The 26,739-nt window shown below is 38.6% G+C and overlaps 1 protein-coding gene across 2 annotated transcripts; it reads right to left on the bottom strand.

Moving 5' to 3' along the window:
• TOLLIP (toll interacting protein) lies at window positions 1-26,182 on the bottom strand. 2 transcript variants are annotated; one of them, XM_027888701.1, is made up of 7 exons: window positions 26,041-26,182; window positions 18,804-18,953; window positions 14,970-15,152; window positions 14,086-14,238; window positions 12,679-12,769; window positions 8,870-8,890; window positions 1-3,480 (listed from the first exon to the last, which is right to left on the bottom strand). In XM_027888701.1, the coding sequence occupies exons 1-7, from the start codon at window positions 26,071-26,073 to the stop codon at window positions 3,266-3,268; spliced, it is 846 nt and encodes a 281-aa protein (XP_027744502.1). In that variant the 5' UTR covers window positions 26,074-26,182; the 3' UTR covers window positions 1-3,265. The 2 variants fall into 2 exon arrangements, with proteins under 2 accessions (XP_027744502.1, XP_027744503.1); XM_027888702.1 differs by lacking the exon at window positions 8,870-8,890.
• Between the last annotated feature and the right edge of the window lie 557 nt (window positions 26,183-26,739).

A 26,739-nucleotide genomic window follows, 5' to 3' on the forward strand; every position in this document is an offset into this window, starting at 1 on the left:
TTTCATTTAGATGATACATTTATTAAATTAGAATGAAAAAGTTAATGTACTTTAGAGTGCAAGAAACATAACTGGACACTGGACCTCAATACAGAGAAACAATGTCTTCAGAATAATTACAGCATAAAACATCCTCTGTACGGTATTACATATCAACCAAACAGGCAATAATGTTTATAAGGGTGGGGGGGAAACATTCAGTACCATCAGCAGATGCAAAGAGCAGTAGAGAGGTTGCAAGGATCTAGCTAGACAAAAAATGTTCCTACCTTTAGCAAGCTGAAACTCTTGGCAGGACTCAAACTAGTACTAAGAGCACTAACTTTTAGCAGATGCCTGTCTTACACAGCTGGCTTTGGCTCCAAGCTGCTTGAAGCTGTTGAACAGAGGAGCAGCATCAAACACAGCATTACTCCATTAGCATTTTGTCAAAGGCTACAATCATGAGTGACAATTTATTAATTTAAATAAAGAAACAGACTTTCAATTCAAATACTTTATTTCACAGACCTTAAAATAACTAAACACTCCCTGCATTTTTTTCATCTCTCTCAAATTCAAACCTGCCAACAAACAGCTTGACTGGAGGGATATGTATGCTGAACAGCTGAGTAGGCTTATGATTTTTGTTCTTTTTAACAAGAGAAAGTAGCATGCCTTGACATAAAGAGTTTCAGCTCTAGTGCTTAATTAAATAAAAGACAAAAACCCCTCACAGAACAATATTTAAGTATGATATAACATACTGAAATCCATTTACTGGCCACACTGCTCCAACATATCCCAATTTTCAACTCATACATGTACCCTGTTTTGCACAACATTTGCCTAGGAAAAAAATACAAACCAAAAGTATATCTAAGAACAGGAGTCTCTCTCAGAGGCTCAGAGCCCAGTCTATGAATAAACCTGCCTGGCCTAACACTCACACTTACCCCTCCTGGCAGTTAGGACTGAAAGGTGTTTATTCTGGGCTTGAAATGGAGCTGTAATAGGATGCAGCACAATTTACCAGCCATTAAGTTGAACCATGACCACTTGCTTTTATGAAAAGCTGTATTATGAATCCCACCGTTTTAATATAAAAATTTAAATATATACATTTTCCCTGAATTGTTCCATCCCTAGCAATTCATGCTATCTGTGTAAAAGTTAGAGCAAGGGACTCTTCATGGAGGTATCTAAGCATTAAATCCTTACCAACATTTAACCTTTTGGGTCAAGATGTCATAAAACACTGTGCTATGAAGACCAAATGCCTCTACACCTAATCAATCACAAATTTACCATGATTGTAGAGAAGGGGCAAGACTAGTTTCTTGAAGAACATCCATTTTACTTTAGAAAACAAGAGTGTGGTGATTCTACAACTACAGCACACCGAAACTATAGCCCTGAATATCCAAAGCCAATTAGAGAATGTTTAAAGACACTTAGGCTTTCAATGGTAAATTTAAGATGTCAAGGGATTCATAACAAAATTTAAAACCATACATTATGAAAAAACAGCTTTACAAGGTCAGAAACTGGGGTGATTTTTGGTGCTGTATTTTAAATTTTCAGTACTTAACTTTAATGATAAAAAAATAAATATTCATGCTCTACTGCCAGTGCTACCTAAAGGCTACTTGAATGTACATTTGGGGGGAGAAAAATAAAGTCAGCTTTCCAACAGATAGTAAAGAAAATATTTGAAGCATGGGACATGAAGTAAGGTATGAGGAAGAAGAGAATATGGGTCATTATTCCCTATTCCAAACCTGGCTTTAATGTTCTCATGAACCACTCAAGAGCCTAGATTTCAACTGTACATTCATTTCAACTCTTGAAAATATAAAGGTCTATGGCTATTGTAGAAAGTATTTCAAATCAATCATTAAAGAGATAAAACAGCAACATTGCACATCACTGGAAAAATTAATTGGTGCATACTATTTAAAGTGCATTACTTTACAAAAACAGATACCGCAGAAATTTATCCAACAGTTGTAACTGGCGCATACTGTAAGATTCTGCAGCTCCTAAATCAACTCTTATTTGAAAAAAATTACACTAACAATAAATACAAACAACTTCCTCTGAGGATCAGACTGTAACTCAGATATGTTAAATTGTCTTTCACAAAGAATTTTATTTCCATCTGCATAACAGTAAATTGACTACAGCAAATGTAGTCTAACAAGTCACTGAGCAATTTATAATGCCTGAAGATCCTGAAGCTACTTTTCATGCTTATTTTAATATTACAGGAAAAAATACGATTGTTTTCCCACTAATGTAAAACAGTAATTTTGCTGAAATATAGGTGTAAAGAAAGAAGCCTTATAACCAGATCATAGATTTCTTCTTTTTTTAATGTAAGACAGTATCTTCAATAATTCTTTACAGCTTCAGTCATTCTCCAGATATAAAAATCCTTCCTTCTGCACTTATCCTTTGAAATAGCCATGGGAATGCAGAAGTAGTAGTTAAGAGTGCAATTAACTGTGGGAGTACATTAGGGCTTAGTCCCGTTCTCTGCTACAGCAATACATACTGTATGAGTTAAAAGTCACCTAGTAAGATTTTACAGATACATAACAATAAATACTGTGTGGGAGGACAAAGCCCCAAATGTACACCAGAAAATACATTGCTTTGGTGCCCAATGACTAGATTGAATAAAAGATGTTCACTGTAAATACCAACAGCGCAACCTAAAAAACTGAGCTTATTAAATTAAAAATCTTCAGTCAGAAAGGGGTGAGTGTATCACAGTAACAACTAAACACCACTGGACTAAAAGGGGCTTTCTTTTAACTTCTGTCAAAAGTAGGCTGCTTGCTGAAACCTAAATACTTTTAACATACCAGTTGTGTTAAAAGAGCAAACCTTCCCTGGAAAGACTTTTTCCCCAACTAATGAACACTAGTCAACCCTGTACTGCATAGAGTTACTTTGTAAGAGCAAGTTTATGAACAGGAGGAGAGAAAGAAACAAAGCAGCATTACTCCCCACCCCACCAGATTAACAGCCACACAGGGCACAGCTGATAGCAAAGATGCTTCACTGCTCTATTGTAGGACATAAGCTAAACTGAGTATGTACAGACTGAGAAAGAAAAAAAGAAGATAATCCCAATGTCCAAGGAAGAAAGGGGTATAATCTTTCACACCAGATGTGCTAACAGAAAGCTGTTGGGAAATTCTTCCTCTAGCTAAATCCCTGGCTTGGCAAGTTAAAAATAAGTGGCATCAAGGACGGGGACTATGCAGGAAGTGGGCATCTATGATTCTTCAGTCATCTGAAGTAAGGAGTTGATAGCTGCATCCTTGTTCCCCCTCTGAGCTTCTAGCACTGAGCGGATTACTTCCCTGTCCATGTTGGGAAACATGTCCTGGATAGATTTCAGGTCCTCTTCATTACACAGGTGCTGAGGGTTGACCGCAGGTGGTGGTATTGCCATTGGTACCATGCCTGGATTACAGACTGCAGGCATCCCTGCAGGTTAAAAAGAGAAGAAGAAAAAAAAAACACAAAACACATGAGTGGGGGAAAAAAAATAAAAATCGGTGATTTTGAAGAAGAGAGCAGCTCATGGCTCATCCCAACCCACCAACTTCAGCATTTATTTATTTTAACATGCACTCCAGAGGAGGGGTAAAAAAAACGATTGCAGAGATTATACCTATACTGTTGTAACTGGAAAACATTTTTCTGGAACAGGTTGTCTCCCCAAAGTTGTAAACTAGAGTATGGCAACAGGTACTGTTAAAAATTAGGTACATCTTGCATTAACCAGGTTTACACATGGATCACTAACCAAACACTAAACTTATCACAGAAAGGTGTGGTTTGTGTCCCCCTCATCATATTTTAGTTCCAGTGTATTTATGTTGTGATGAAAAAAATGGTTTTACATCAGCAATATTGTTTAATATAAAACTGAAACCAGATACAGTATACATGTAGAGTCGTCTGTTATCACTTCTGAAAATGGTGTCTTTCATGTCTTCCCTATGCAGTTTCAGATTCCTTATTATCTTAGTCCTACTCCTTTGTGTCTTACCTTCTGTAGTTCTCCCATAATGTTTCTAAAGTAGGGCAAGGAGAATTACCTCCATCTAGGCACAAACACGGCACTGCCTCATACTGAGAACAAACACTAAAACTTTAGCATGCTGCTGTTTGCTTTCAAGCATTCTATGCACTGTTTCAAAGACTATTTACCTGATGTTTTTATGGAGTAGTCCACAGTAATTCAAAGACCTTCATGTGCAGTAATAACCAATCAAGAAATCATCACCAAACACGTGGAAGCTAAGATTTTTCTTTGCATATACTTTAACACCAGCCTTAAGGTATGATTTTATTTGCTATTTACTATAAGAAGATCCTTCTGCAACCTGCTGCAGTCAGAGAGACTTAGAAAACTGCTAAGTGTTTTTGTTTTGACAAATAATTGTCTATTAGTCCCCTTCCCTCAGTTAGTTTTTTAAGAAATATGATGCACCCCACCAAAGGCCACTTTACATTAGGTGAATAATCATCTATTTTTATCTGCTCATTGGCTTTTCAAAATGGCTATTCAACCACATGATGACCTTTACTGTATCAGATTATCATACGATAGAAAGAATACTTAGCAAATAACATTTTCCAAATGCAGCTCACAAGTTGATACACACATACTACACCATTCTTTTTCACATAGTCATACACCTATAAATTTTAAGGTAGGAGCTTTCCCTACCCAACCACATAATTTCCTCCTTAAGTTTACCTAGTTACATGCTTGGTTTAAAACAGTTCATTATAGTCTTCATAGCTTTTAATCATTTTATGCAATAAACGGTTACTTCAGAACTGGTTTTAAAAGAAATTTCACTTTGCTATCCTCCAGTCCTCTGCAAGCAAGACTAATAAAGCAATAGATTACATACTGCATTTTTGCATTTGGCAAAATAACCCTGACACGCAAGACAGGGAATAAATGTTATCTTACCTGCATTTTTTTAGTGTTCACCTTAACAATTAGTGTTAAATTCTGAAATGATAATCTAAGTCTCCTTCATCATAAAAAAAGCATTCCTTCCTAAGAAGGGCAAAACCAACCACTTTCTTCCTCCCCCTGTTATGATCTCACCTTCAAAATGTTTTTTTTTGTACTACCTTGCATACATATATACTTTCAGTAATTTAATTACATAAATGATTTTAAGTTCTCTGCTTCTTTACAATAAACAGCTCTCAACTTTTTACACATTTGATCTTCAAAACCTTACAACCAGTTTAGATTTAATATTTAATTAACACTCTCACATTTGGGCAGGTCTACCCACTTCTGACAGAAACCTACTTCACTGTTTTACTTCATACTTCTTAGGATTCACAGTAATAACTAAACACAGGAATAGAGTGTTACTGATTTTGTGGGTTTTCTGTAAGCGGTTAAGAACTTCTTTTACATAATTTTTAATTCACTTGTTTAGCTTTCTATATATGACCTTAATTATTTCTTTGTAAGCTAAACAAAGCAAAATATTTGTATCACCGCTATTATAAATCTCCAAAATATGACTCTTTTTGAATCAGGTTTCATGTGTTACTCAGAAGTAGATCAGAAGCTGCTTCTCTTCTGTTGAATTCTGAGTAACTGCTCAAAAATCATAACAAAGCTGATAAAATTTCCAAGAATGCCTCTCTGCAGCCTCATCTCTTTTAGCATAATGACTAAAGTACTTATGTGATTATTGCAACTATATTATACTACTACTCAGACTTAACATCTAAAAAAAAGAGCAAGGAGCAGTTTCAATACTTACCTTGTCTCTTCATGATTTTCTTTAATCTAACTATGTACTCAGAAACATTTACCTCATTTTAACTTGTACAAATGTTTTAACATCTCTGTGACTCTTTTTCTCTCAGCATTGAAAATGCTACATGATAAATCAGATTCAAGGTTGGATGAGCTAAGCATCAACTCTGGCTGACAAGGTACCGTAATTGAATATAGTTTGACTGTGTATTTTAACCACATTTTTAACCTAATGTACTGTTTTTTTAGTTCTTTCCTCCTCCTTTTGTCCTGTCTGAAGGAATGCATTCTTGATTTGTAAGCACCTCCATATTTATCAGTGTTCTTCAACTTTGACTTTAAAACTCCCTTTTTAATCATCTTAATCATCTTAATCATTTTACTAGAAGCGAAAAAGGAACCCAGAAGCTTTAAGCTGAGCATACAGGCTGCACATATTCAGAAAGATTCATATGACAACTCAGTCATGATCGCATAAAGGTATTACCTGCACACTGGAACCATGTCCCTGCCCTGTCACCTGAATCACACCTCTACCAAGGATATCTGCTGCCTTTTCCACAACACCCTAAACTTTACTACTTTTTACCCCATTTGGACCATGGCTCCTGTAATCTTGTCTGGCACTATGCATCTGAACACATGGCAACTCAGACCATGTGTGCACCCCAGAGGCAAACCACTGTGCAGTCCTCACCAACACTGAAAATACACTTTCCCCAATAAGCATATCCAGCAGCATTTCAGACCGCCTCTTCCATAACTTCAACAAACCTCAACTCATTCCTCACACCTCCTGCAAACAATCTTTGTATTTAAAAGGGGTGAACAAAGATGCACGGCCTCGAAAAAAAAAGGTGCAAAGTACCCAAAAGAACAGAGCAACAGAAATTATGTTTTAACACAAACTTACCAATATTGTTAGTATGTCATCAACACCCTAAGATTATCCAACAATTAGCCTAAACTATGTAGGAACTGTCCATACAGGAGATCATCTTTAAGTCTTAATCCAAATTAAACACAGGGCTCACTTCCCAAACACCACACATCCTACAGCCTTCCAATAATGTTTCAGTGTCTTATCAGCCCCCAAAAACAAAAATCAAGACTAGAACAGTTTTTCTTACTGCATTCATAAAAAAAAATAAAATAATGAAACCAGACATCTGCACAGACTTCAAAAAGTACTTTCAATATAAATAATCAATTTTTATACACAAGAAATTTCTTAACTGCATTGTTTCTCACTAATGATTTTTCAAAATCCCTTTTCTCAGCTCTTAGAGTTTAAGAATTAGTTTATACTTTCTACAACTACACTGTATACAAATGGAAGTTAGTTTATCACAGTGATTTTTACTAAATACCTCCATGATAAATGCTTACTTTTCATGAAATTTAAAATTCAAGCTATACAAATACCAATTTAAGAGTACTTTGGGGTGGTTTGGTTTTTTTGTTCTGCACTCAGGCTAAAAGCATCCATAATTTCTGATTTACAAAATAATAAGACTTAAGCATAAACTTGAAGAACTACACACTAGAATTTAGAGAAAATACATATATACCCAGTCATTAAAGTTATCGATGCTCAGTAAAGATCTGCTTTACATATTAAAAACCTCGTATCACTAACAGGTGAAAACTGGAACTGAGCGACGTAAGAGTCCACTACCAGTGGAACTGCAGACTCCTGTGTTGCCCTCAGGTATCAGGTAAGTGTTATAAATCAGAAGAATGAAGCACTGTTTTCCAATTCAGTGAAATGGCAATGGCAAACATGCTGGCATAAGCAGTGACATTCCAATACATGAAACAATAGCAAGTCAATTGCTAGAAGCACCAATGGAAGCATCAAAGCAGAATTAACAGGGTAAACTTTTTCTAACTGCATACAAGGCATTACACACTTGTAATTTTAGTTTCTTTTTCGGTCAAATGCCCTATGGTTAATCTCTTAACTCATGATTATTCTCTCCCATGTATAGACTCTTTCAGAGTAAACTCAGAAACCTTTTCAGCATGAATTCTTTCATTTAAATGAAGAAATCAGTGTCTCCTTTTCTAAAAGAAACAATAGGTCTTACTGATATTTGCTTCAGAAAAAAACTCAGTGCTAAAATACACATGATATTCTAATTTTTTAAAATGTTGCTTCTTTGCAAGCTACTAGAAAACTTAAGTGTATGGACCCACAAAAAAATCCTAAAATTCCACTGCTCTGAATAAACTAAATATGTTGCTGTAAATAAAAAAGTTGTGGTATTGCATCTTTCTGAAATTCAGAGCATCAAGAAATTACATCTCAAAAAGAGCAACTGTAGAGTTTTCTGAACATTTTTGATTGAAGACCAATGTTTTATCAAAGTTAACGATGTCATAACATCTTCACACAATTCAAAATCAAACATCACAGTAAAGTAAGTCTAAACTGAAGAAAATTTGATTTCCTGTAATATAATTTGCCTTTAAAGTTCTAGTCAGGTGCTTAAAACTTGACATGGATCTAAAACAGATGTGCATGAAAAATACACACTGATAAAAAAAAGTGTTATCTTTCAGGAAAAAAAAAAGCTTATTTGAAAATTAACAGAAGGCAACTTGCAGACTGTCTTCTCAGTGTCATTGCAGAACTGAATTCTTCCTTTCAAGTTCACAAAAGGTCATGACATTACCTGGTTCTCCCCAAACTTAGCAGTAGCATAACAGCTGCAAGAATAATGTTTCTCTTCTAGAAAACTGACCTAGAAGAGCTTACTGACATACAACAGCTTCAGAAGAATATTATAACATCACATCATATCCATCAACACCATTATCATCAGTTAGTTTAAGCATTATAGCTTAAATTAAACTCAGCATATGAAGCTGAGTCTTTGAAGGTTTTCCAACAGGTTAGAGAGGCTTTAACAATTTCCAGGAGATGGATTAAATTGTACTATTGTGACAACCAAGTGGAATACCTTGTGATACAGTCTGCTGTAACAAATAAAGCTGTTTAGGTGAGTTCATGCAAAGACACTTTGTCAATGAGGATGGGAGTGAGAAAAGAGCTTGGAAACTTACCCAGTGCAAAGTACTCAAGCCCTAAAGACAGGTGAAAATGAAGGGGCAAGGGGAAAGGAATAAGACATGGGAAAGAAATATTAATCTATTTTTAAAAGGAAATTGATCATTTAGCTTCCAACAGCGAAAGTTGGATAAATTGAGGCAGTTGGGTAAAACCTAAACTACCTAATACTAAAAAAAACTAAATGCTGCTAGGATTCAGTCTCTCAGCTAATTTGCTTCAGCACTCTGAACAAGTTTCCTAAATGTGCTGTTTATACAGAAGTCACAATTAGAGGAAAAATTTCCAGAATAAGTAAGCCACCCGGTGTTTGCAGCAGGGATTATATTTTATAGCCCACAAAGGACAACATACATTCATGGTTTTCTGAACAAATACCAATAGTGTCACAAGCTAACCCATGAAACTTAATATGGACACCAAAAGGAGTAACACACATATACACACAACCTTGCCTCAATGAAAAGTAGTATTCTCCACTCTGACAGGACCCTGAAACACATGGGTTTTTAAGGTACTTTTCACACAGGTGTCAATAAATTAAGTACAAATAAATTTCCTATTTATCCCATGATTATTTAGCTGATAAGAAATATCGTTTGCTTACTGAACTAACATTTTTTAGCTTACTGTCTCTGATACACTACTATGAAGATGCACCAGTATATCACAATATTTTACAGTCTAAATTAAGTAATCTTTAGGAAAAGGGAAGAGATGGTAGATAAACTCAACTTCTAGAAGAGCAACAGGACTGACAAGTTTAAATTTTCATATAATAATCTACAAATATATCATCTATGGCAACTATAGTTTGTAGCAACTAATGCTTTTGTCAGAAGTTTTCAATTTTAAAAACTTCTGAAATTAATTACCATGGTGCAAGAATATTCTATGGCCATTTCTGTTCTCATCACAGCTCTGTAACATCTCTTGCCAAATGTGAGGAAGTGAGCAGCCTTCACCTGCTTACCACAGTGACTCACTTCTTGCTCCTACTGTTTACTCCAGCTTCTATGACAGGCTGTGAGAGGAATTAGCTGCTCCGAGCCTAATTAGAAAGTTAGTTAGATACAACAAGTTTTGAATAGAAGGTTTCTGCTACAGAAAAACAGCTTGGCCTTTGTGACACACCTGAATTTGACTTAACATCATCTCTCTTTAAAGCCCTGCTATTTTGGACAGTTAACAAGTAACTGTTAAACTGTCTGGATAAGCATTGTAGTCTACTCATTGTATTTCCATCACAGATAAGACTTAGATTCTAACACCTGCCCAACAGCAGCATTCCCCTCCATTGCAGATACAATAAACTGAAAGTGATGCTCTTCCACTCTTACAAAGGAAAACAAACAGAACTTGCTTACTTAGACTTGCTTACACTCATTTAGCTGGGTAGGTAAAAAACCTGAACTAAAAGGATGCAAAGAAGGTAAACATATTCCTCTGGAACATACTGATGTCCTACCATTGCCCTTCTTGAAGCAGTCTCAAAATAAAAAGAAGAAAAAATGCTGTTCAGTGTTACAAAGTCTGCGGCAGAGGGGGCCCAGAAGATACAAATAATTCAGTTGGGCAGGGAAGGCCAGCAGTTCTCATACACCTTTCTGAAAGAGTTTACAGAATCCAGGAAGAGCAACTAGTTCAGTATTCAGAAAACATTTTAAAAAACTCCATGTTTTCCAAGACGCACTACTGGTTTCCTTTTTAATTTAAAATTACTTTCATTAAGCCATTAAATGTGTGACACAATTAAAGTTTCTTTACAACTCCAAACCTAAACATCAGTCTAATTATTACTAGTGGGTCATTGATTAGTTGAGTAAGTCAAAGCTTTAAAACTCACAGTGCTTTGGGAAAATTTGATGATGTCCACAGAAATTCTAGAACAGCAAATACAAAGCACAGTAATATTTTAAAAAAATTTCAAAAATATTAAATATAGGGCAAAGGCAGCTTGTAAAAAGTCTGACATTTATAAAGTCAAGGAAGTACATCCAAGCTTTCCCAGAACAAAATGAAAGTTCAAATCCAGGGGTGAAATTTCACAATGCTTTAAAAATACAAGCCATACACTCAGGAAAAATTTTTAATACAGAAGATTATTATAGCAGTAATTAATACAAACATGCTGGATCTTGGGAGAAGGGCAGATACAGACCCTAAAACTGTTACACAAAGGCAAATTACACGTTAAAATGTCAGACATTACTATCACTTGAAAAATATTATTTATTTCTTCACTTGTGCAAGTAGAAAGTACTCTCAAGACAAATACAAAATTTACAGAACATCAAGATCTGAACAAAAGATGTATCACAGTACTTGAAAAACAATTTTGAGGGTCTTGTATCAGTTTTATCTGTTGAGTTATATGTCCACTTTCAGTTATACCTGAAAGTAATCTCTGCTTCATTTCTTCTGTTTATACTCCCTGACATAGAAATTTTGTAATATTATATGAATATTCTCATTTTGATCTATTCTATAGCACCTTCTACTATGTCTTTTAACCATACACAAGGTGACTATGTTTGAAGCTCACAAAAAGTCTGGTTTACCACAAGAGAAACCCTTCAGAATGCACACCCAAGTTCAAAGCAGTTCACTGGCAACACAAGCAAGACCTAAAATCTTAAAAGCACTTTAGATGAAGCAAACTACGTGTTTTTATCAGGGAATAAAGTATGCAGCCAAACTTTTCCATGTTCTGCTCTAACTTAACTCCATAAAAATGAAACACGCAGTAGGATTTCTAAGTTACATTTCCAATCTTCTGTTGATGAGGTTTGCTTTTATAGTGCATGGAATTTTAAATTCAATCATGCCCTAGTCTTACAAAAGAAAAATAAAATGTATGTATGTCACTGTTGTATCAGCCTTTAGCACTGCAATTATGTCTCATACACTCTTATTACTCATTCATATACTTGCATGCAAGGAAATGAAAAATACGTAAATTTATCTCTTATTTCCCCTAAAAATTACACATATTACTGAATAAATATCCATACAACAAACCAGAGATTTTAAGGGCCTGTAAGTGAAACAGAAACTCAACTGCACTTTACTTATCAGTTACCTAAGTAGGGCAAATTCAAGCCTATTTACAAACTTTAAACTTTTCATCTTTGACAGAAAAATTACAAAACCTACATTACCACACCTTTCTCTGAAAGTCCAAAAGTCACTTTGAACCAATCAAGAGCACTGACAATACCTGCTGCAGCTCATTCTGATGTATTTACATAACTCCCTCAGAGCTCCCTAGCATTCTTCATTCACTGAGCTACACACTTCACATGCGGTGCAGCAGGTGTCCAACACAGCATCTTCAAGGACCACAGGTAAATTAATCCCTTTATGGGCTGAATAAGCTGCAGTTCTGACAGCACAATTCATCTGAGGCACCTTCTTGAGTGCAAACAGTTTCACACATGGATTGCCACCATTTAAATAAGCACACATCATATCAGAGTGCAGCCCACTAGCTAGTTATTCATTGACCTGACCTAGGTCTAAGATAGTCAGAAAGAGAAGCCTTCAAGATACTTGTTCCAACTTGATAGACATTTTAACCCATTTAATCAAACTCATGCAGCATCCTTAAACAGTGTACAAGATTGAAAGCAGACCTACACTTAATTTGCTTCCTCTTCTCAAAAAAATGTATCATGGGAAAAACGATCAAGGGCAAAATCATTCATACCTTCCTGCACATTCTGAAAACAGGATAAATTTGGTATTTATTTCTGAAAAACCCTTCATCTGAAAGTCTCAGAGTCTTCAAGGAGAGAAAACATACCTGTTATAGGCACATATCCAACTCCTTGCTGATATACAGTGGGCATCAGGACCACTGGCTGGGGCTGCATCATCATGGCAGCTGGCAAAGACTTGACACAAAGAGCAGAGATTAGAACAGATTAGAACAACTAAAGAAATAGCAAAAAACCCCAAATCATCAATTAAAACTGTTTGCAAACAAGTCATCACATTGCAAATCCATGTCCAATATTACCTAGATTGAAAATCCATGTCCAATATTACCTAGATCAAAGAATCCCTAGCAAATTAACTGAACTACCATCTTTTAAGTGACAATTTGCCTGTAAATCAATAAAAACACATCATGTCTAAGTAGCCTTTTGCAAGAGTGTGACAAAATGTGTCACTGAAGCAGATTTTTTTTAAAATACAGGTTTAATCAGCTTTCATGCCTTATTCTAGTGAAATGGATGTACAACATATTCATCACAAACTAAATATTAGGGAAAAACTGAATTTTATTCTTATGTTTTATTTTTAAAAGCAGTATACTGCTCTTTATAAAGAAGAAGCAAAATTTATCTTGAATCAATTATTTCTGAGGTAAACCAGTCCTTTAAACAAACTGCCAATTTAACCCCATTCCCTTTTACTACCACAATTAATTTCAATTTTATCCTTGAAAATATGAAAAGCTCCAATTCTATGTACAGCACATTCATGGTGGAGACAATTTTCAAGGTTCATTACAAACTTATTTTTCTTAGGGGTAACAGAACAACTGTTCAGATGTGGGGCAGAATGTGAATTTCAAACAGCAGCAAACACGAGTTCCCAGCTGTGCATTCAACAGCAGCTTGGAACTTCTGACAATGTACAAGTGCAGCAGGAAGCACTCAGGGCTGCACATGCTACACGTTACCCAACAGCTACTTAATACAAAGGTGGCAGATAAGAACACTCCCTGAGGTGCTTAACAGACCCGTGTAAGTCTGCAGTTCATAACCAGTAGCACCAAATGAACAAGAATGGAAGTAAAAAACAACATCATCTGAAAGATTATTCAAATTATCCGAGAAAGACCTAAGACAGAGAAGAGTTTTCAATATTTTTCTTTCAAACTGACACGAATTTAAGATTGGTGGTGGGGGCAGGGGGAGGTATCGACACCAGGTGTATTCCTAAACAACAGGTATAAGCTGAATTTTTATAATTGCAGAACAAGATAAATGCTCCTCTACCACCTCACTAAAAAGTATTTATTGCCTTAACTAATATGTTTGACGGCTATTCCCACAATTAAGTATAATTATTTTAAATGCTTATACACGCAAACACCCAGTATGGTAAAACAGAACTACTCCTACTTCAGTGTAAAACACCTCCCTCCCACTACTTAAGAAGTTTCTCTCCATTCCTCCTCCCAACCTCAGACTTGACTTACCGTGTAGGACATAACTAGATTAATCATTCCTTCCTTATCATCACCTTGCCTTCCACTCAGGCTATACCACTCATCTTCCACATTTCCTTGTTTCAGAGACTCAGGAATTGTAATGTGTGTCCAAGCAATGCGGTCATCCATTGAAAAGGCTCGCTGGAATACAATTTAAAAAATATTATCAAGTTAATTGTCCTACAAAAAAACCCCAAACAACTTAAAATTACTTTTGACTAACCCTTCAGTTTTATGCTATTTAATTTTGTTAAGTTTTATTCATTTTGAAACTACTGAAGTGTCAGTAAATATTTTGGCCACCTCCTTTCCAACGAGCATGAATGATCCTTTAATAAATGGGATTATAGGTTGATTGCAGATATTTAATAGCAAGAAATTGAAAGCCTGAAGCAGAACACTTCTAGAAATACAACACACTAATATCAGCATAGTCTATGTGAATCTTATGACATCACATCAGAGGCCATTACATGAATGCAAATCGCTCATCCTAGGTTAGAGTAACACTGAAGAATTTTTGAGTAAAACAGCATTGTAGAAACAATGATTTTTAATAGGAAGAGTGCAGAATACAAGGCTGTAGGGTATTTGGATAGGCAAGAGGCATCTTTTGCTTCTCTTCCTTTGCAGTCAGCTCTGCTGGTGGTGCCTCTTATCAGCTACCAAAGGAAAAATAATAGTTCTGACATTCTTGGGGAAGAGTAAGGCCTTGTGCATTGCTGCTTTTGGCATTCTGAAAAATTTTCATCATCTCCCAGAGGACACAGAAATTGTCTTTGGTAACTCAGTGCTTTTTTGCAAGGCTTCACCCAAACCTCAGTCTGAACAGCAGATGGGGAGAGGTAGAAAAAACATATAGCAGTTCTGACCTCATCAAATATCTCTAGATAAAAAGAGTCCACACCCGGGGGAACAGTGCACTGAATAACTTTGTTCCAGCGGGGGTTCTTGGCTCCATTATGTGCTGTTGGTGTTTCATACACAGCATAGCCAAGCCGTATTCGACAATAAGGATCCATGCGTGTCATTCCATAGTTCTTTGCCAGTTTTGCCTGAAAAGAAAAGAAACACAGTAAGAACATAATATTGACATAAGCTTGAAAATGTAATTACTATTAGTTCACAATAAGAATCAAATATGGAATAAAGGACTAGATACAATTATGTGGCAGACAAGAAGGAGGGAAAAAAAAGTCAAGAAAAACAGCATTCATAGTAAAACATAAACCAATGACGCCATTAAATGTCTGGGACACCTTGAAAAGGGATCATCTTTTTAACTTGTCTGTTGTAGATAATACACATTTTCACCATAGCTAAAATAAGTTGCTTCACAATAAAGAAAAAGATAGGTGATTACAAGGAAACAGTAAAAAGTTCAGTTTTTCCCTAGATATCTGCTCTCCAATATACAATCACAAGCGTAACGAGATAGGAACCCTGCCCTCTTTCACTGAAGTTCTTTTAAAGGATGAAATGCAAAAATCCAGTAGCTTCAAGAACATCACACAACATGAAAGCACAAACTGCAGAAGCAGTTCAACTGAGGTAAACTTTAGGAGATCATACCTTCAGCGTGTACACTGGATATTATTTAATTCCGTGGACAACTTAAATCCTAACATTACTATAAAAACCGATGTTGTGTATAATCAGAAAAGATCCAACATACTTTTGCTGTAACATCAGAAGACTAGAACAAAACAAGTTGAAGACAATCCTGAACACAACACTGTTGTTGCACAGTTGGGCTCTTTGGACATGCTGTTTCTCTGACCTGTACTAAGCAGCCTACAGTTCTTTTCATAGTAAGATGAGTGACAAAACATGGTGCCTAAAGAAGCCTCCCACCTACAGGAGAGTTTACAGAACTCAACAGTTGAGAGGTGCGTAACATTTATTACAAGGGCTGTGCCTAAGGCTTTCCAAGCCCTTTTCTCCTTCAGGGCATGTGCTGGTTCAGGAATTGGTAGATCAGAGCTGATGAGAAAGCTCTCAAACTGCTTCTTGTAAATGTGAACTTAACAATTAAAGTAGGATATAATTTATCAACACATATCTAAATACAAAATACTTCAACCAGCTTTTCACCTTCTGTAGGTTAACTATACTGTGGCAAGTCTTCTATCCAGAATGCCAAGTCTCAATATGCAGTCAAGATTCCATAGCATTCCTGTATAAACTCCAGGACAGGGACAGAATCTCTCTTGGGATACCACAGGGTTGTACTGCCATTCAGAAGGACCTTGACAGGCTGGATGAGTGTGCAGACAGGAATTTCAAAGCTCAATAAATGAAAATGCAACATTCTGTCCCTGAGGAGGAACACCCACATGCACAGTGGTAGACTCTGGGCCACTTGGCTGGAAAGCAGTTTTGAGGAGAAGGACGTGGAGGGTCTTGGTGGACTCCAAGTCAGAAATAAGCGAGCAATGCTCCCTTGGAGAAAGAAGATAAGCAGTATCCTGGGCCACATTAGGAAAGCACACGGAGCAGATCAAGGAAGATCCCTTCTACTCAGCACTGGGGAGAGACCATGTCTGCTGTACTGTTCTCTTTAGTTCTGGGCTGTCCAGTAGAAGACATGGTCACATCTGAATGAGTCCAGCAAAAGGCCAATAATGCAACTGAGAGTTTCACAGAATCACAGAACAGCTGAGGTTGGATGGGACCGTTATGGATTGATTAGACCAAGCTCCCTCCTAAAAGCAGGGTCAAATACTCAGGGCAAGTTCTGAGTGTCTCCATTAATGGAAGCTGCACAAGCCTTTTGGTACTTATTCTGATGCTTGACATATTTCCTATAAAAAGGTTTTTCATCTATTCCAATAAGAGTTTGTTGTATTTTAATTTGTGCTCACTGCACCTCTTGTTCTTCCTCTAGATAGCATTGAAAAGAGCCTGTCTTCTTCTAAATATCTGACAGCAGGGACTACTTGTTGGTAAGATTCCCCTGAAGACTGTTCCACGAGTCTCTCAGCCTTTCCTTGTATGTAACATCCTCCTTAATCCTTGATTAAGGCAGTGGCCCTGAGGTGGGGGGAGGAGGCAGGGCATTAGGGTGGGATGAGGTTTGGACTAAATAAACTCCAGAGGTCCCCTCTAACCTCAGCTATCCTGTGATTCTGTAACAAGTGGTTACTTACAGACATGGCATTAAGAATAGCCATTAAATTTTAATTCTTAAGCAAGATAAAGATTTTTTTCTTGTCTGCACAAGCAACTAAAACCAAATAAGAACTGAACCCGATAAAACCCAGTATCCACTCCATCAGTTCACCCATGCAAACAGGAATCTGGATGTTTCTGTAACATAACCACTCAAAGCAAGATCCAAAACTTCTTGAACACTGTACTGTCTGTTCCCTTTATCTGCTTCAGGGATTTCTACTATCTATAATAATTGGATCAATATCCCGTGACAAAAAGCACTTCAAGATGACCAAGCACATAGTCAAAGATGAACAACCTATGGAGAAGCACACAACTTGCCAGAAGCTGCTAGGGAGTTAAGAGACACATGGCATATTCTTTGATGAATGTTTTGTTTCCTTATAGGCCTGAGGTTTAACCTGAATCATCTATTCCTAGCTCTGGAAAAAAATTATACCAAATAGACTATACTATGCTCTAAAGTGGTAACATTTTTCTGCTGTTCAAAGCTGAAGGCTTCCAGTTCTTCACTTCTCTGAACACACACTGGTTATTCCATCAGAACTAGAAAGAGGGCTGCAATGGAGTGCAATGAATGAGTTCCATGTGTCTAGGCTTCAGAATTAATAAACTTTGAAAAAGCATTGCCCTCAGTTTTCAAAGGAAAGATATCAGCTGGAAAGGAGCACTGAAAAACACAGAAAGGATCAACCAGTACTTCTCTTGCTTAGAGACCTTATATAGGTTTACTCCCCAGTAAGGACCTCACCCAGGAGCTGATGCCATACGTGTACTATTCCAGCCTTGGTGCTAAATTTGAGGGTAAATCTCTCTTTGGTATGTTTTTAGAGAATGATTGAAAGACAGCACTTGTAAAGAGGTGTAGTAAGTTAGTAAGGACATCAGGCATGCTAATGTAGGTAAACAGAATTGTGTTATGACAGACAAGTTTTAAAACCTGAAATCTTACACACAATAAATGCAGCAATACAGTACTGCCAAGACATGAAAGAGGGTGTAACGAGGGAAAAGAGGAAGTAAAAAATAAAGACCTAGGACTGTATAGTTGTGAGCAGTAAAGAAGCCTGCAGAAAGCCCTGAGAAAAACAGCAAATGCATTAGAAGAAATGGAGATGGAACAGAGTAGACAGTTATGGAAAAATATATAAGGCAACCACAGTTTCCTACAATATTCTCAAAATTGTTAAGGTCTTTCAACAGTTAAGTGTTTCTACAGGAAGCCTTCTTAACAGAAGTTTTTGTAGAAACCTGTTCACTGCAAAAAAACCCCATGAGTTTATTTGATTATGTGCTATAATAGCAAGGTTTACAGGAAATTGCTGCATCAGGCAGCTATGAAACATGAAACTGGACAAAATGCTGATGGTACAGAAGACATGAAGTTACAAAAACATTAGGAATTCATTCCCCTTTACAAGTAATTTAGTAATTTGAATTCCAATACAAAATCTTTTCATGGCCACTGATCAAAAAAGATTGTATTAATTACTTTAAATTACTTAGTTTTACAAAGATGGCACAATTTATACCTGTACTACAGTAATGCTGAGTCTTCCTACTGTACCCATTGGTCCTCCATACTGTAGCTGCTGAGCTGCCTGGGCATCCAGCTGGATCTGCTGTTGCTGCTGGGTTGGGGTAATGCGAAGAAAATCTTGAGGAAGTTCACCAACATACACCTAAAAAAAGGAAGAGGAAGAAGGGAAAAAAATACTTCAAAGGTGTGTCTTCCACATTCAGAACAAGAAAGATAAGAATATAAATCAAAGTGTAGCAAATTCAGCTGGATTTACTCTAGTTTTGACAGCATGACAAACTGCCAACTCATGTAGAGAATGTTTTCACACTCACCTTCAAAAACGCTAAATTCCAACATAAGCCTCTGAAAAAAAGTAGGACATATAGAGGTAAAGCTGTTCTGCAAATAAACATTTAAATAGTCCATACAAATGTCCAAGCTATCGAGTTTTGCATCATATTCACGTATGACATCTGATGGCACCCAGTTCTTTCGCTCACATTGCATCCACGTAGTCCTGTGTCAAGACACAGCACACTACTTCCATTTGAAAAGGTCACTTTCACAGTCACCTTCGAGACAGATTGTAGGAACAGTATTTCCTATGAACCAAATCCCACAATAGAGTAAAGGTGCCCTAATGCTTTTCCAGTGTTAAACATGGGCGGGCTGCAACTAACCTTGGGGACAAAATTCCACCACACTCAAAACAATAATGGAGAAATCAAAAATCTGCTCTACCAAGAGGATGAATCATGACAAAAAGTTTACTAGAGGACCTCCACCACATGAGCCAAAATGAATCAGCATTCACCATTTATTTTTTGTTAGCTTTACAGTAAAAGAAGGGAAAGTTTCTACCTATTACTTATCATTTAAACAACTCAGATTTTTTTCTAGGTTTTAATGCTTGGTGAACACTATCATTAACACATTTTAGAGAGATCGTTGTTTTAAACTAACACACATACTGTAATACGAAATTTTAAAAGACAAAGGGTAAAGTGGCATAGAAATTTATAACTAAGCTGTACTTATTTCTACTGCCTATAGAGTTGTTTATATATTTAATAGAGAACTGTCTACCTCATAAAGGCAAAGGACAATGCAATCTCTCATGTTGCAATCCTAAGCAATATTACTCAAGTGTCTGTCTTGCAGATGCATGCCTACAGAACATAACTTAGGAAGTTAACAGGCCTCGAGGACACATCTTTTCAAGATTAGACAGCATTTGCATGTCAAGATTGCATCTTGGAGATAGAAATCGAACCTCTTGCCAAATCACATGTTGCACGACTATTTTGTATGACTATCTGAGAGCCTCAGAATCCTGGCAACAGTAGGTGTCACATGCCAGAAAGGAAGTTTATCTAAAAAGCTCAGGAGGAAGCACTGAATGCCTGCTGCCAGGCTGTTGGAAGGGAGAGAGAGGAATCAGTTTTGCTTACAAGCATCTTAAAATTTTCCCATTAAAATCCCAAGCAGTTTTAGTTTTAAAAAGTGAGAAGAAAAAAACAGGGGCAGACAGGGAGAAAACTAAGCTAAAAGTTAATAATAAAAGAAAGCTTATTTAAGTTTGGCTGGAAATTACACATGACCTGGTAGCAGCCTTCTCATTAGAATACATATTATTAAAAAGGAGTTGGTTTTAAAATAAAACATAATCCATTTTGGCAAGATTTGAAATGACACCAGAATTATCAAAGAAATGGCACTTACAACACAGCAGGTCCCCCTCCAGCCCTAGTCCTAAATGAAGTTTCAAATCTGGTACTATTAGCATCTCCAGGAACAGACATCATAAACACTTCCCGTAGGCAGAAGTGATGGCTGCAGCCCAGAAATCTCATTTCCATATATGCAAGCTCCCTCTGTCAACTTCTCAGAAAACAGGACAGCCTCTTTTGTCTCTACCACTTTAACGTGGACACTGGAAAACTTAAGTCATTCACAACATAAGTCTGATAGTATATAAGTCAGCCAAATACTGCTCCAAAATAATATAAATGAACTAGTCTCTGTACTGAGGTCCAAAAGGGACAAAAGAGAGAGACCAAAGTTTTCTTATGGCATCTAAGCTAATTTTAGGTCATTCAGTTACCTCATACAAAGCTACATTCTTATCCTAGAACTGCAGAGCAGACTCACATAGAAACTAAAACCAGTTAGTGTTATCTAAGTTCTCAAGAGATCTGAGTGGTAAACCCTTCCAAAAGGAAGAGTGAGGGAACAGGAGATGCATATACTCTCATTTTAAACATTCAGTTCTGACTGAGATCTGGAAGACAAGTCCTGGTGATATAGCCTGTAAAATATCTAGGAGAGACGCTTAATGATGAAAATACACTACTCTGTATGTTCTTATGCTAATTATTAGTCGATTCCATATTGATGGCAACAAATATCACAAGCTTTTTATCTGTAAGGAGACAGAACAATTTACATCTTCCTCAAAGCATTTAAAAGCAGGCACATAAGTGCCACCTCCAAACCTGAATCAAAAATACAAAGTTACATAACCAGCATTCAACCACAGTTTTGTTTTTAACGCAAGGAGAGCATATGAGACAAGCTTGAATTACTGATCCTACTCCACAACCACTTTAAAACAAATGCATTTCCCTCTACCATAATGGCATTTAAGAAAGAATGTGAAATTCAAATGTGTTCAGTCACTAAATGCAAAACAACAAATGAATTCCATTTAGCGATAGGACATGGATAGGACTAGACTTCAGAAAACAAATGCTTAACAGGCATTCATAAAAAATAAGGCTGCTTATAATTACTTCCTAATAAACTTTATTGACAGCATTGCATATCAAAAATAAGGATTATCTAGAAACAGAATAATATTGCTTTTCCTACATGCTACAACCACCTGAGAGGTAGTTCTGAGGATCTTCAAAGTGAAAAGCTGCAGGTATAAAAACTGCATCTCATCTTCCTCAAACTGAAGGCAGTGTGATGTTCTACAGCTATTTGAAGTAACTGAGGACGGGGGTGTCTCGGTCTCACCTCCCTGTATCTTTTCACCCCTGTTTCTCGCACAACACTAAATGGAGCAAATAGTTGTAAAATATGTTAGTGCAGAGGGATGATCAGAAGAAAGTGAAATAAGGTTTGGAAGTAAAGGGAAGCGGAACGAAGTCACCAGAACCCTGAACTCAGTAACTGATCACGCAAGTACTGGTACCTACAAACAGGAGGGCAAGGGAACACAGAGCCAAGGACAACCACAAATGCCCTGCCCTGACTTACAGAACCATTTGCCCAGACACAATGCATTCAGGAAACCATAACTAAGGTTTCCACACTAGCAATTACAAAGGAAATCTAACATGAAATCTAACATGAAAATTCTTTGAAACATCAAAGAGCTTTAAACACCTAACTGCTCAAAAAAGTTCCAACTATTCTCCTTTCAATGGCTTCACTGTCTTTGAGAAAGAAAAAGGGAACAAGACAGAACTTTGAACTATTATTCTAAGTTTTGCACACTAAATAAAAAAATGGTACCAGATAAGATGCATCCAGAGGTCCTGAAAGAGCTGATATTTGTTCAAGCCTGATCTCTAACATCTTTGAAAGGTCACAGAGATTAGAGGAAGTGCCCTATAACTGAAGAAAGACAAATCTCATACTCAGCTTTCAAAAGGGTAAGAAGGATGACCTGAGGAACCACAGGCAGGTCAGCTTCACTTCAGTCACTAAGAAATTTATAGAGCAAGTGCTTCTGGAAAACATTTCTTGACACACAAAGAAAAATAACCCACTTGGAATAGTCAGCCTTTACCAACACTTAAAAAAAAAAAAAAAGTCTAATGAGCCATCTGCCTTCTACAATAAAATTAGTGAAATATGTGAATAATGAGAGAGCAGAAAAGTATCAAAGCTGGGTCATTACAATCCAAATGGGTTGAATGGATGAAAATCTGGCTGAGGCACTGAGATTAGAAGTTAAAGTTCAAACGTGAATGACACTGGAGGTTGGTCAAAAGCAAAATTTTTCAAAGGTCTGTACTGAGACTACCTTAGTATCTAACATTTTGCTCAGCAAACAAAGGTGAACACAGAATGTACTTACCAGTTTTCAGAAGGACACCAAATCTGGGGAGAAATGACTGATATATCTGGGGACAGGACCAACTAGAAAGATAAGAATTCACTGGCAGGAATCCCATGAAATTCAACATAGGCAAAGTCCTGTACTTTGAACAGAAAAATCCCTGGCACCAGTACAGGTTGTGAAACAACTGGCAGGGCTGCAGCTCTACAGAGGTGCAGGGCAACCTAAACATGGATGAGCAGAGCACTCTCACAGCAATAAAGCCTAACAGCAGACTCCACTGCATCAACAAGACCCCAGCCAGTGGGCTGAGGAAAGCAATGGTTTCCTTTTACTCAGCACTCGTTAGACCACATGTGGACCCAGCAGTATTGAGCTCGAGGGAGCCCAGCAAAGACCCACCAAGGTGGCCCATGAAAAGGGCTGGAGCACAAAACTTGTGAGGTCAGGCTGAGGATTTGTATAGAGCAGCGGAAACTTAAAATGCACCTTGTAGCAGCTTCCCTGTATCTATGAGGAGGTCATTTTGAAAACAGAGCCAGGCTCTCTGCTGAGATGCAATGCAAGAAGAAATCTCGGTTGTCGAACTGAAATGGAGGAGATTTCACGTGAAATAAATAGGGGGAACTATGGTATACAAACAGGAGTTAAAAATTAAAGATAGAAGAGTGTCCATATGACATCTATGTCTATGCCTGGAGAAGAGAATGCTCCAGGACTGCAGAGCACCTTCCAGTCCCTAAAGCTGGAGAGGGACTTTTGACCAGGGCCTGTAGAAAAAGATATCAAAGTTTTGAAGAGTCTCAAGACAAAAGTCATTAGAGTAGTGATTATTAAGGAAATTAGGAGCAGAAAACTATGTAGTCCTAGCTTGGTACTTGATCTAATTTTGAAGGACCTGACATATTTGCCAGCAGGGCAAATGGGGAGTAATTTTGGGTATGACTGGCTAACCAAGGAATCAAAAATACAAGGTTTTGGTGGCTCAGTCTTAACCTCAACCCTGATCAAACTGTTTATTAATACTCCCACTTGTAAAAGGTATCATTTTGTAGCCCTTACATATTTATATAGTAAATAACAGTGTGTGAAAAGACGCTATATATAGTGAGTGAAAGACAGAACTGTTCTCTCCAGCACTAAACAAAAAATGTTTCCCAATCCTTTAGCACCATTTAGTGGCCATTCATTTGTAATGCAGTTTCATATATAGACACAAGTAGAATCCTATCTTCCTCTCTAGAGGAAATTAAGAAAGGCTGGCATGTATCATATCAATATCCTTAGCTGTGAATAGCTGCTTAATATTGCACAATTTATTAATTCATTTGAAAACATTCAAACCTCTAAAGCGGGCAAAGAAGAAAAGCATGCACAACAGTGCTAGGAACACATCACTAAAAACCCCAAAGCCCAAAATCCAGAAAGCCAAAGTTGCACAAGATAAATCATCACACACCTTTCCATTTGCCCAGCTTCAATCAAGTTCAGGAAACAAAAGACTGCCAAGAGATTATACAGGAGTACCTGGGAAACTGTAAAGCAAGACATCTAGAAGAAACACATTCTATGTCTGAGATGCAGCGCCCTTGAAAAATTTAAGATTTGGCAGTTATGATACTCAAACATGACGTTTGAGATGATGTTTAAGGTTCTCACTAAAATTTTGGCTGAGCCCAGGAAGTTTCACCAAGCCAAAACAAGCAGACATCAAAAGTACTCCACTCAATGCCAACAAGGTGTTTAGCACCACAGGCAAGCAAAACTTCTCCCAGAAAGAAATGCCACCCCAATTCAGGGACAGAAATATCTGCACAATTTCACATCTCTGCAAATCAGGACTACCATTCACCTTCAGTCACACCATTGTGTTTGTTACCAATTCCCTCAATATCCCCAACTCTCTCTAAACATAAAACTAAAGGCTAACTAAAAGCGAAGTTCCTATTAAACAGACTCTGACTATTTTTCAGAAATTTATATTATTTTGAGCTTTTTTGAGTGAAATCTGTTATATATTGACTGAATTCTATTTGGATGCAATCACACACACATCAAACCTTTGGGCTTAGAAACTGCCTAAGTCACCACAGATACAACAAGAACAGTTGTTTTTTAATGATACTATAATGAGCAACAAAAAACTTAATTTACTTTTCCACCTTAATTTTCCATCTAAAACTTTTATTCCAACCATCATCACAATCCAGTATAAAATTAACCTATTCTGGAAGGCCAGACAAATAAGGCATTTTAAGGAATTAAACTGATGATCATATAATATTACTGTTATGACAACAGACAGTAACACGGGTCTTCAAGATTAACAATTTCATAATTCACCTCGCTGGTCTTTTTACAAGGTTCTGCAGATGTAACAAAAAGAGTAGCTGTTTCTACTAAATAAAACACAGCCGTTTAAACTGATTGTCCAAAAAAGGTCTCAGTTCACTTTCAAAGCAATATCATACTGTCAATTACTGTCAGATCCTTCCGGACACGAGGAACAGACAGGAACAGCACATCAGTCGAGAGCTGATGTTATACACTACACGGCGGAACATCCCGGTATGAGGCATGATTATCCCGGGGCAAAACCAGACAATAACATATTCCCAATAAACTGTGAGCTCCACCTCCCAGAAGGCTGTAAATTGTTTTTACGACTGCTCAGTGTCTCCCGTCCAACACGCACGCCTACATCCCATACTGGATGCGTCGTTCCAGCCCTTGGGCGGCGGTTCCAGGGACAGAGGCCCGACCGTGCCCCGCGAGCGCAGAGAGCTGCTCTCCGCTTCCCTGGGAAAGCGGTTTAGGTTCGGTTTAGTTTAAGCCGCTCCCTGCTCGGGAAGGCCTCTGGACAAAGAGAGGAAGGACTTTCCCCTGTCCTCTCCCGAAGCCCGGCGGGGAGCTGGGAGGAGAGGCAGACTTTCCTCCTCTCGCCCCCCAGCAGAGAAGAAGAGAGGGCTTTTCCTGTCTCCCCCCAGCCGCGGCCGGAGCGGGGGCAAGGCGGAACACACGGAGTCTCGCTCGCAGAGCGGCGCGGCAGGGGCTGGGCCGGGAGGGCCGGACCGCGCAGCCCATCGGGGTCGCCCCGAGCCGGGGCCCGCCTGCCCCGCGCGGGGAGCGGTGCCGGGACACGGCCCTGAGGGGACCCCGCGCCCGCAGCACTCACCGGGCCCCGCTGGGTGCTGACGGTGGTCGCCATGGCGCCTCGCCGGGGCCGAGACCCTTCCTCCTCCTCCTCCTCCCGCCCCGCCAGGCCGCCGATCCCGGTGCCGGTGCCGATCCCGGTTCCGATCCCGATCCCGGTGCCGATCCCGGTCCGGCGCCGCCCGTCACTCAGCGCAAGCCGCGCGTCACGTGACCCGCTCGGCCCCGGCCCCGCCCCCGCCCCGGGGGCAGCGCAGCGGCGCCCTCCTGCGCACGCGCCTGTCCTCGCGCAGGGAGGGGCGGGGAGTCCTCCCGCGCAGGCGCCGTTGTGCTCTGCGGCCGCCGCAGCGGAGCGCGGCGCTGCGGGGGCGCTGCGGGCGGTAGGGGGCGCTGCGGGGCCGGCGGAGCAGGAGCGGCGCCTCAGGCCGCCATCTTGTGCCGGGGGCGCTGCTCCCGCCGCCCGGGGCGCCCCGCGGGCAGGGGGCTCTGTGGCCGGGGGCGTGTGGGGTGAGGAGCGCGGGGCCCTGCCGGCCCGCTCCCTGCCGGCCACGGGGGCCGTGTGTGAAAGGGAACGACCCATTGCCTGTCCTGGCCCTAATGGTTTCCCAAAGCTTGCCGAGCAAGCGCAGCCCTTTTGCGGGAGAACAAAAGCAGCTTTAATATTCTTTCGAGTGCCGCTTCGGGAGATAAAGTCTGATTATTCCAAAGTCTGTTTAAATAA

Source organism: Empidonax traillii, unplaced genomic scaffold (assembly GCF_003031625.1).
Source record: "Empidonax traillii isolate 1590-97213 ecotype Southwest subspecies unplaced genomic scaffold, ASM303162v1 scaffold245:size1430315, whole genome shotgun sequence".
Lineage (NCBI taxonomy): Eukaryota > Metazoa > Chordata > Aves > Passeriformes > Tyrannidae > Empidonax > Empidonax traillii.

Coding starts and splice junctions, on each gene's coding strand:
- TOLLIP (XM_027888701.1), bottom strand. CDS start 26,073: ATGGCGACCACCGTCAGCACCCAGCGGGGCCCG. Junction 15,153..18,803: donor TCAGCATTACTGTAGTACAG/GTATAAATTGTG, acceptor TTTTCTTTTCAG/GCAAAACTGGCAAAGAACTA. Junction 3,481..8,869: donor GCTTGAGTACTTTGCACTGG/GTAAGTTTCCAA, acceptor TTTAACCTGCAG/GGATGCCTGCAGTCTGTAAT.